This window comes from Argiope bruennichi, chromosome 9 (assembly GCF_947563725.1).
Source record: "Argiope bruennichi chromosome 9, qqArgBrue1.1, whole genome shotgun sequence".
Lineage (NCBI taxonomy): Eukaryota > Metazoa > Arthropoda > Arachnida > Araneae > Araneidae > Argiope > Argiope bruennichi.
This window is the reverse complement of record NC_079159.1, coordinates 64,390,079-64,401,600: the sequence shown is the minus strand read 5'-3', so window position 1 is coordinate 64,401,600 and position 11,522 is coordinate 64,390,079. Positions and strand designations below refer to the sequence as shown.

The following is an 11,522-nucleotide window of genomic DNA, read 5'->3' as shown; positions in this document are numbered from 1 at the left end:
AACCATATCTATTTTGGCTTCTCAAAGAGTGTCGCATATTGGTTCAAGAGTAATGTTTAAATGCTTTTGTAGAATTTCCCATATTTTCGTAGATGTAGAAAATAAGCAATATAAACGTTATAATATCCAAAAAAATTACAATATATACTACTGGAAGCGGCATCACAAATTAATAAATTAAAAGAGTGTCATAGGCAAAGCACTTAAGAGAGAGCAAATATTTTAGATTGTACACCGTTATGTTTCCCTTTCATGTTACTATCGTCGTCGTATGCATGTCCACTACAATCCATGATATCTAAATCAAGCTCATTTAATATTTTTCAACACAGCTCTTTGCTAGTCCTTCTCCAAACACATTAGTTACTTCAATATATCCTATAAATGACTCATTTATACATGATATTTTCACTAGAAAATTTATATACTTAATAAAGACTGGAGGTTTTTTTATGGGATTTATCAGAAGTAGAATCTAATTGGATATTGTAATACATTGCTACTTTTGTATCGTCTTTAATTTTGTTAAGAATTTCATTTCCTAACGTAGGAATAATTTGTTCTTGTGATATATGTGCTAAATTATGCATAATTCTATGTTTGGAAATTTTTATTCTGTTCATATTATCCATAAGCACAAAGTCGTATTTACTTAATTATTCGATTAAACTTAAAAATTTTCCATTATTAGACGTTCCTATTATTTCATGATTTCTTCGAAACAGAAAATTATTACATGCTAAAAATAAAATCACAACTACTTTTTTTGAAATAGTGATTTAAGTAGTTCCGTTTCCTTATTTATATAAATTTATTTTTATCAATAGTCGAACATAAATTTAGTCGTTTCTGCAATTCTTTTCGAGCAATAAATTAATTTAAGTGACAAACAGAACGGCCATGATCTTGAATTACAATTGATAATTTTCTCCTGTTATTATAAACACCTTGAATTACTTCGTAGACAAGAAAACAGATATACAAGTACTTATAACTTTTTGAAAGTTAGATTTTCTTCGTTTTCTTTTCTGCTAATTTTCTTTTTTGAAACCGAGTCTTGACACCCAGAGGGATGCTTCCTTGGGATGGATATGCTAGATCTAACAATATTAATCAGTTTATAGTATAAATTATCAAAGTAATATATGCAATTTTACCTAGTAGGGGAGGTAAATGACCGTACTTTATGTTTATAATATTTTGCACACTTGCACTAAACTGTAATATATCTATAAACTTCGTATATTTCAAAACCCGTTGATTTTTCCAGTTAAATTTCTTTCTCTCTCTCCGCTATTACCGTTCAGAACATTATTTTAATTATTTGTCGTATTGGGGTCCCTCTAAATCGCTGGGCCCTGGTGCATAGCATCCGCCGCACCCCCCAGATGGCCGGCCCTGTCTCTAGGCCTAATACACTGTGGCCTAATCATGTGCCGTTTATTGTTGAGGTTACCAATAAACTACATAAAAGACAACATATATCTTCAAGTCATTTCCCCCATTCAACAATTTTCACTATCAAATTAATTATTGTGTAATCAAGAAAAGCAATAAAAATTTATTCAAATAAAAATTTTATTTTGCACATATTTCAAACGCTGCTCAATTTATAAATATAAAAACTTACTATAGATGGGGTTTTTTTTTATAGTTTTGCAAATGTTTGTAGTTTTGTCATTCACATTCAGGGAAATACTGTTACGGAAATTCCGGGGTTTTTTCCGATTTGTTGGTCTATGAAGTAAATAATAACCTTTAGTAACGAACGATGACTTTTATTAAACTAGAAAAAAGGAATATAAAGACGACAGATACACAGCCAAGACGAACACAGGCAACACACAGCAGCACACTACAACAAATAGAAGCCCACAAGTAGTAATCGGTTGTAATAACAACCACAGAAAACAAAGCGTCCTGACAGAATTAGCAGAAGGAGGGAATCTTCGTAGCTTCACTCTACGATCTCTCCAAACGGCTGTAATCATCCACTGTCTCCTCGCTTTAGCTATATCCAACTGCCGACTCACTTTACACGACTGGCTATTCTTCACACGACTCGATGCTGCTTTCCACAATAAAGGCCAGGACTCGGCACATAGCTAAATTCTGAAAATGCTTCAGCTCCACACAACACTTGCACTTCGCCGGACTGATCCAACTATTCGCCGTTACTTCGCTATCCTCACGATGATATGCGATATGTATACTAAACGCATGCCATTGGTCAATATCATTATGAAAGAGCCTATCAGCGTGCGATCTTTGGCGATTAATTATTGTATGCGGTTAATAGAAAAGCACTTCTTCCAAAAAGAATAGCGGGAATGGTCTACTCAAAACTTTCTCGTATGCTCTTTAATAAACTCGTTATGCCAGTAACACCTTACATGGCACTGGCGTACAATATCAAATATTAATTTTTGACTTCAATTTAGCATTTTTAGTGAGTCTATCGTTGTCAGCCTTGGCATGATATATGGCGATTAATCCCTGACATGCATTAATAGCATCCAAAAATAGAAATTACGTTTTAGAAACGTTTTTCTCAATTCTATTGAAACCAAAATTTGACACAAAATTGCACTTGTAGTTACAAAATACCACACTAAATTTCATTTATTTAAGTCATTTTGTTTTTGAATTATCGCTCTTACATGTTTCTAAAAGTAAAGACCGACAGACAGTCAACCTGCAGTTAGTTTTGGCTCAAAATCTGATAGGTGTCTATGCTACAGATGTTAAATCTGTGTATCGAATTTTTTTTAACTCTCACCATTTTGTAGTCATCATGTAAACTTATATTAAGACAGCCTGACAGACGGATTCCCTTTCAACAAATTTTATTCAAAATTTGACAGAAATTTGCAAATTTCGTGTAAAGGCCATGTACCAAATTTCAATCGTCTAGCTCAAAGTGGTTTTGAGTTATCTTTGTCACAGACAGACAGACGGACGTTTTCTAAAAATGTGTTTTTCGAACTCAGTAAGGTCTAAATCGTAGAAATTCGTCAAAATCTCGTGCTCGAATTTTTTGACGATTACTATACTTTCTCTATACTACGTACACAAAAATGAAATAATTAGTAAAATATAATTAGTTCATAATCTGTGTCATTCCTAAGAAAAAGATTACCCCTTAGACTTGGTGCATATATTCGATATTCAATCATTAGTGACAAAATGTCGGAAAAGAAATTAATGCTTTACAATACATTGATAGCAGTTGAAAATTATAGTTACATAAGGATCTTTTCTAACAATGACCAAAAATGATGATGAAAATACCTGAGCCAACAGGTATTTCTTCAAAATTTAACTGGATGCGAACATAACCATAGTTTACTTTCTATGGGAACTTAATAATAAGTTATCGGCTTCGGCATTGGAGATTTCTGGGTTTAAACTCGATACACACTCCGCGCATATGTGTTTCTCATATTCGTTAAATATAACGTGTAACAAACATGGTCCCGCTTGTAGTGCAGAATTCTACAGAAACGGGGCTAGCTTGGAAATCGCCTTTGTTCTCTAATCAAGTTTTAAAAGATTCATCTCAAAGTAACTCTTGTTTTGCTTTAAAACAAATATCTAATATAAAACTGAGCCAAACTAATTTAGATTTCCTAGGACTGCATCAAACCCAATAACATATTTAACATTTTTATTGATTCTTCGATTCATAAGATCAATTAGGATGAATTATCAATACGGATCCAGAATCGTTGGATCGTGGGTTCGAGATTTTATTCCACCATAGATCTCCTTGATAAACGTGAATCTGCTGGTATATAACTAATATTCTCACGCTGTTGTGATATAGAGAGTTGTGTGCCGACTCGAATGTCGTCCTCATAATCTGATAACAACGACAATCATGACATCCAATGACAATACAGATTTCGGTGTTTTCGACACACTTAGTTAATCATACTAAACTTAACTATAATTACGGCATTACTTTTAGGGAGTGATTCAAAAAAATAGCTCGAGATTCAAAAATGTAATTTTACATAAAAATATCCAGTCCAGATGAAAGAACATGAAACAAAACAATTACAAAGATCAAGTAAACGTAAGGTTCAAATATCCTATAAAGTGCATATCTGAAGGACTTTGAACATGTAGTTGTTTGAGCATAGCATATGAAGCATATAGTTTAAAATTAATTTCCAACTTTCTTTCGAGTTACAATAAAAATAGAAATTGTTTAAGTTATCATCTGGATATGATGTACTTTTGTCATGATATGTTTTCATGGTTTTTTTATGATAGTAAGATGCAAGCATAGATAATAATATTTGATCCAGCACGCTCTTATATATTTCTGCAAAGTTGGTTTAAAGTTAAGACAAATATGAATCTATAATTTCATTATTTGACAAGGTTTAGGATACTGACAAAGAAACAAAATGATGGTCTATGCTTAAACACGTGTAAAAATTGTAGATATACGATCTTTTCTCAGATGATCAATTCAAGTCGTTGCATATTCGTATAAAATTTCCTCCTCTAGATGATGAAAAGAAAAGTAGCATTTACCGTTTTTATTTCAAAAATGAAGTGCATGAAAAAAATTATTGTATTTTGGAAAAGCTTTCTTGTAAAATATATTTAAAAAATTCAAATCGAGTCTCAATAAAATATTAATCCCAAAAAGCGTTCACGTGAAAAGTGCTTAACTGTAAGCTTGCCGGCGACAAGCAACGCCGGCGCATGCGTTTTTGAACTTTATGCAAATACTGCAACTTGACATCACGATTCTAAAGATTTTACTGTTTTATTGCTTATAAAAGAAATAGTATTTATTATACTGTATTTGGTTCTGTGAATCAAACTTGGAATCTTTGAGTGCTATTTTTCTGGTGTACTTTTCTCGAGGCGTAAAATATGACTGAGGAATTTGGGATTGAACCAAAGCCAGTAGATGTATTTACCCATTCATCAACTGGATTTCCAGGTATACATTTCATCTTTGTATTTTTTCATGAAGACAATCAAATCAACTTGCTGAAGATGTATATTGCCTCTTGTCTGGTCGAAAAAGTCTTTTCTTTTCTAAAGAAATTGACACTGACCTGACTACTGAAACTATGTGTGAAATTCTTGATCTTTTGAATTTGCATCTAATTAGTTATTAATCAATGTAAGAGCTTCTGAGGCGAACAATGCCTTAACTTTAAATTTTCTAGTGTATTTAAATCAAAATTGTTGATTTCAATATTGAAATTTTAACTCTTCAGGTTTGACTTTAAGATAGGTTGTTGGTAAGTACATGGTATCTCACTCTTGGTATCTGTTTCCTATGAAATATTTAAAGTTATTGTTTTAGAATTTATCCTATTTGACAAAGATATTGAAATTCGCAATAGGAGATAAACTCTTGGTACAATTTTAAGGAACCATAATTTTGAACCTATCTCTTCAATAATAGCTAGTTAAATTATTTTGTAGTCTGCTTAAATTGCAGAGTAGTTCTTGATAATTGAGTGAAATCGATCGTAAACAGTCTTCTGATGTGAATCATTCTTTCTTTGAAATGTTGTACATTTAACTTCAATGTACCATAGAATGAATAATGCAAACTCATCTTGTAAATAGTCTATATATTCGTAAGCAATATCTGATTTCGGGGGTAGGACTGACAAATTTAAATCTATGCGAAACGATGGAAAAGATATTGCTGTTTCTTGACTCCTGCACAAATCCGATCCATTCTATCGTCAAAAAATTGATCGATATATCTTGAGTATTTGATCTAAATATGCAATAAACTTTTTTTTTTTCTTTCAAACTTCTATTCACTCGAAATAGAAATGGCGATATTTCTGAACTAGTATAAAGGCGCAGGTTTTTATAAATTTATTTTTAATCGACACCAGCATCTATTTAACGCAAACGATACCTTTTAAATCCGATATATTTGCCTGCGTATTAAAGAATATTTCGATTTCGTGCAATATTTATCACCATTGAGAAATATAAAAGAAATTTCTGACACTTGCTATTCTCAAAGCTTAAACTCAATAATTGACTTAAACAACTCGAATTTCGATAGCACCGTATAAATCCATTGCTAGATTGATGCCTTATACTCGATTTTTTTTTTAAGGATCCATCATTTTGTACCTTTACAAGACTGAAGAATGGCATTCAACTTCTCGAAAAATACACCAAAATCATGCCAACCACTTAACTTTGCCTAAGCTCTTCAAGTCGAATGAACACTACAGCCGAATTGCCATACTTGGTGAGAAATCGGAGAACTTTATCTATCAAACAGTATTGTTGGATTATGATAATCAATATTTATAAATGCGTCTTTTGAGAGCTGAAACTTAATCAGTATATGTTCAAAAGAACTTCCGTCGACAGACTAAACATCTGAAACGTAGCTGTAATAATCGTTTGTTTCACTGCAGAGCGATCTAAATCCATTGCAAGGCACCTTTTCTGGTGTATTTGTTAATTATCATTGGAGTATTCTGTATCCGATTTCTAATCGGAAGATTCGCCAAATTTTACTGCATAAGTACATTTTTAATGTAATTATTGGGCTAATTATAAATTTAACTTCATTAATACATTTATAATGAATATCTGTAGACTGTTAATACAGGTTTTAATAAAGAGAACTAAGCATTGATTACAACTCGGGGTATTTGCGTATTATTGCAAACCAGGTTGGCGCGATTTGTAAGTTTGAGTAAGAATTAGGGTCGCCAAATTTGGCGAATTTTGGCCTGGTTGCGTTAATACGCAAGTACACTTTCTCATGCATTCAAAGAAGTCCTAAAAATGCTCGATTACAGCAGTATAGTTTTTAAATTCTAGCTTCTCTAGGGCCAGAAGCTTTATCATATTTCATTTCTTGGGTCCAGAGTATTTCAACTGACTAGCAAGCCATCTGTTAATTTTTGCAGGTGCTTGGTCGGAGGAGGAGGTTGCCATTCTTCTGAATACCTGGAGAGAAGTTTTGGAGACGGCCAGGCCCACTACTCGGCGCTTTGATGTTGCCCAGAGGATTCTGAGACGACTACGAAGTAATAGAAACTTCCGCCGCGTAGAAAAGGAAGACATCAAGAAGCAAATAGGCAGGCTACGTACAGAGTACAAGTAATTATCGTTATTGTGGTGGAAGTTACGATTTAACATCCCAATAATAGCTTTTCATACAAATTGCAATTTAAAATCGTATTGCAGTAAGACTTTATTTGTATCTATTAATATCGGATATCACTAAAACTTTCACTCAAGAAAACGGTTTAATTTTTAATTGCGGAACATTTACTTTGAATCCTAGACAAGGATCTACTGTCTAAATGTCGCTTATAACCTCTAATCTATTGGAGTTAACCAAAATGTTAACTTTAGAATCGCGTGATATTCAAGTATGAAATGCCTCGTTCTGTGAACCAGAGCCTCCAGTTCAGGACCATTAATTGTAGCTATTAACATAGAATCAACTTGGATTGGTTAAACATGTTCGATTATTAAAGCTTCCTTGCTATAAGATCTCAACTGTATATCTTTGGTACCCATATGCAATCTCTCTTGGGCTATTTTAAATGAATGTAAAGAAGTAGCTCTCATTTGCTAGGATATTTCTAGAGGCTAATTAAGTGTAAAAAACAATCAAATCTCTTGTCTTCATAACTAGAAGTCCGGCATAAAGCACTGTGTGGGACCATTAAATTTAATGGGGAGGGAAGCAGTGGATGGTGGGATTCGGACCATTTTTCCATATCGTCTAAAGATTCCCAAAAATGATGCAAATTCACAAATTGCCTTGAAAGGTATAAAATTCTGCTACACAAAATACCAATTTTGATTGGCACGAGCGTTGATATAATTGGTGATATTCTACTCTCGAGTTTCTATAATTGTCTGACGTTGTCAACAAGCTGATTTGATTAGCATGAAATTGATGTCTGGTATATCAAGACTACAGAAACCGAAGTTCTGTTCTACTGAAATAAAACGTCTAGCATATGATAAATTGGAAAAATGAATCTAAAACGCATGAACACTAAAGGTTTAACATTCTGGCATCTTAATATAGTGGAAAGGTAAAATGGGGAACTTAAAACTCTAATATATATATATATATAGTCGGATTTAATTATGTATAACTTGGAAATTATCATTCGTTTACATATTAATAGCTTAACTCGAAACAACAAGAATGGTTCCCGAAAATTGCATAGTTTGTATTTAATTTCCAACAATTTCTTTGTGATCAGGGTCTACCAAGGATTGTTAAAAATAGGCATAAAGACTGTTCGACCTCCTTGCGTCGACCAAATGGAGGTAATATTCGACAAGATCCCTTCGGCTCGAAAGCGACTAGATTCTACTGATGGCGGTAACCATGACGGACTATCCGAGGACTCGGATCATTCTAGACGTCTCTCAGTTTCTTATGATGGCGAAGACAATGAGAATAGACAACGTACAGTATCAGATTCGACTCGTCGTGATGAGGTAATTAGTAATACTTTGATGGCATTCTAATTAGATTCGGTATTGCTATTTATATATGGAATTAAAAACTAGAATGACAAAATTCAGACATGCATCTTGAATAAATCAAAGTTGCTGTTAATACTTGATTTTTATGCAATTTTGCGAAGATTAGTTGCAGCATATAAAATGTTCACCTTAAACTTCTATGACGAGCTGTTTCCGATATGCGAATATCTGATCATGCTGGTAAGAGTATAGCACAGTCACTACGAGAATTCGATTGTTAAAGACATCAACAAAGCTTATTCCTTTGCATACGGAAAAGTAATTCGATGCATAGTTATTCAGTTAATACATGACCTTATTACACCAAAAATGCAATTGTTTGGTCTCCCTGAGAAGTCTAGATCTTTTTACTACTCTGTAGGCATTTTCAAATTTCAGAAAATAAAGATGAAATGTCAGTTATGCATCGTATTGAATGGTGCTTGAGTGTCATTAGAGTGCAAAGATCCAATATTTCAAAACATTTTCTACTTGCGAGCAATAAAACGAGTGTCTTTAAAATTCAGGTAATCGGTTGCTTTTTCGAGTGCTGAGACCGATTTGTCTTCATTTGCGTGTTTCATTTTTCTTATGCTTAATGCGGTTAACGTTACTTTTGATAATCGAGGACTGTAGTGTATGGTTCGAATGCTAGAGAATTGAAATGAGATTCTCTTGTGCTACATTAAGATTACAAACTATCTGTTTTCTTAAATCTATGCTACTTAATTTCAGTGCAATAAAAACAATATGCAGACATGGATGCACATCACATTTCGAACCGACTTTAATTTCGATTTGGAATTAAGTGTTCAAAAAAAAATCGCGAATGTTATTTACACTGAATAACTTCGGACGTCCATAGATACGGAAAGCAATTTTGAGCTTTGCATATTTAGCATTTATTTGCTGTATATTTAACACTATGCCGTCTGGCGACACCAGTGGTGACATACTTAAAGTATCAACAAGTAAAACTCGACAAATTATAATCTCCCCAATAGCCTCAAACTGCCGGCGGCAAGTGAAGAAATTTTTCCGAGACATGCGGACGGCAAAGTGTTAATATTTGTTCTTGATTAAGCCAGAGCTTAATTTTCTTCACAGGCAACCACTCAGCGGCCTAGAGTTCGTTTCTTCCAAAGAAGGATGAGTCTGCAAGGGCTGGTGCGAGTAGTGGTCGGACAACAGAGGACCTTGTTGGATCGTTTAGATAAATTATTGAAATGCCTCGAGGACTCGAACTCCAGAGTGGTAACCCTGATGGAGAACATGGTTCTCAACAAGGCGGAGCCTTCAATTGGAACCTTTTCTACAAATGAAGAAAAGGCAGATTCTGCTTAAAGATGTTGTTGTTCACTTGTTACTGTTATTTGAATTAATAAAATAAAGTTGAATTTTCTTTTCTTGGTCTTGCAATTTTTCGCACACGACCATGAAAGCATTATTCTTAAAGTCGTATCAAAAACATAGAATCTAGTGAAGATGAATTAGTTTGTCGTCACAATGGCAATTTCTTACTGATGAGTAGTAGGATTCTAACTTATTTCATTACTTTTTTCTTGGTTTTTTTTTTTTTTTTTTTTTTTTCTTATTCTTTATAGTTTCTTTCGTTTAAAAATTTTATGGGAAGTATCGCTTCCTTGGCCGGTCGTCTCGTAATGCGGCTTTTCAATGACGCCATGAGCGCTCGAATGTTTGTCTGTTTCGAAATGGTTCAACTTGGATAATGCCATCTGGTCTATTGGCAAAATTTAATTTGAACGTAGGTTAAATACTGAATCGCGTTGAAATCCGGTTTTTAATTTGGTAGAAATAAAGACTACTCTCGAGTTTAAGAAGCAAAGCCGGCGTTGGGTACTTTTCAAGGTATATACTTATCGATTGGTATTAGTAAAGCCATCTTTATTTAAAATGGGGTGATTTTGAACGTATGGTCGAGTGATAAGGCATTTAGAGTTCTGTATTCTTTCCTAGAATTGATGACATTGAAATTTTTGAACAATGTATTGAGCCCATTGCCATGGTAACGTCAAATTTGCGCGATATCTTAAATATATCAAATGTTGTATTACAGACTCCCCGAGTGCTTAACCTAGCTTTTAAATCATTTTGATATTTTAACGAAAACAACCATAAAGAGAAGAATGCTTAAATGAGTAGCATTTTTTGGGGTAGGTATTATATACGTTTCGCAGAATAATGGAATAGATTTTGTCGGGGGGCGGGATATCACAACATTCAACACCAACTATATGTAGGATTAGAGGGCGATTCTTTTTAAACCATTCTTCACAGAACTCTAGATATACTGCCGTAGCGTACGGATGTGGTGGTTTCTCCTTCTCTAGTGTTGTATACTTACAGATATTTATCCTCCACTATTTTAATAACAGGATAATTGTTAATTTGAAGCTATTTCACAAACCAAATTAACTAATCTACTTAAATGCAAATACATGAAGCAATATAAATTTAAGATTTGTTTTATTTCAGAATACCCTTGTATGTAAATATATTTTGCTAATAAATTAAAACGTGTGCGGGTTGAGGTTCGAACTCGCAACGTTAGGGTTCATATCCGAGTAACAAAGCCACTAGACAAAAGTGTACTCTCTTCTCCGGAAGTTGTTAGCTGGCTTATAATGTTTCCACCACACATGTAATGCACGGCCTGCTCAAAATAGCATGCAGGCAGGTCGATGCTCCACTTTTTTTTAACAATAGAAAATGTATATGCTTGTTTATTGCCACCAATTATAAAGGGGCACTTTCGTTACACAATAGCATATGCTTCCTAATGGGTCTGTGGTAGTATCAAATGTGAGCTTGTATAGTATTTAACAATTTTAGTTCTGTACAGTATGTTAATTTTTAAAGTTTTATAATTGAGCTACTTAGTTTAACAGATACTAATTATCGTAAAATGATTTCTGTTTCAAATTAATGAAAGCATTTTTAAATTGAATATTTATTAATCCCAAAAAGACTGTTTATTGAATCAAATT

At 33.5% G+C, this 11,522-nt stretch overlaps 1 protein-coding gene across 2 annotated transcripts; it reads left to right on the top strand.

Annotated features, from left to right (window-relative positions):
* The first annotated feature begins 4,806 nt into the window (after positions 1–4,806).
* LOC129984385 (uncharacterized) lies at positions 4,807–9,920 on the top strand. 2 transcript variants are annotated; one of them, XM_056094263.1, is made up of 5 exons: positions 4,813–4,963; positions 6,116–6,253; positions 6,927–7,119; positions 8,247–8,487; positions 9,622–9,920. In XM_056094263.1, exons 1-5 carry the CDS (start codon positions 4,894–4,896, stop codon positions 9,856–9,858), a joined length of 879 nt encoding a protein of 292 aa, XP_055950238.1. In that variant the 5' UTR covers positions 4,813–4,893; the 3' UTR covers positions 9,859–9,920. The 2 variants fall into 2 exon arrangements, with proteins under 2 accessions (XP_055950239.1, XP_055950238.1); XM_056094264.1 differs by lacking the exon at positions 6,116–6,253 and having other exon boundaries at positions 4,807–4,963.
* The last annotated feature ends 1,602 nt before the right edge of the window (positions 9,921–11,522 follow it).

What these genes read in the sequence shown, in the direction of transcription:
- LOC129984385 (XM_056094263.1), top strand. Translation starts at nt 4,894, where the DNA reads ATGACTGAGGAATTTGGGATTGAACCAAAGCCAGTAGATGTATTTACC. An exon ending in CAGCCGAATTGCCATACTTG is followed by an intron (nt 6,254 to 6,926) that starts GTGAGAAATCGG and finishes TAATTTTTGCAG; the next exon opens with GTGCTTGGTCGGAGGAGGAG. An exon ending in AGGCTACGTACAGAGTACAA is followed by an intron (nt 7,120 to 8,246) that starts GTAATTATCGTT and finishes CTTTGTGATCAG; the next exon opens with GGTCTACCAAGGATTGTTAA.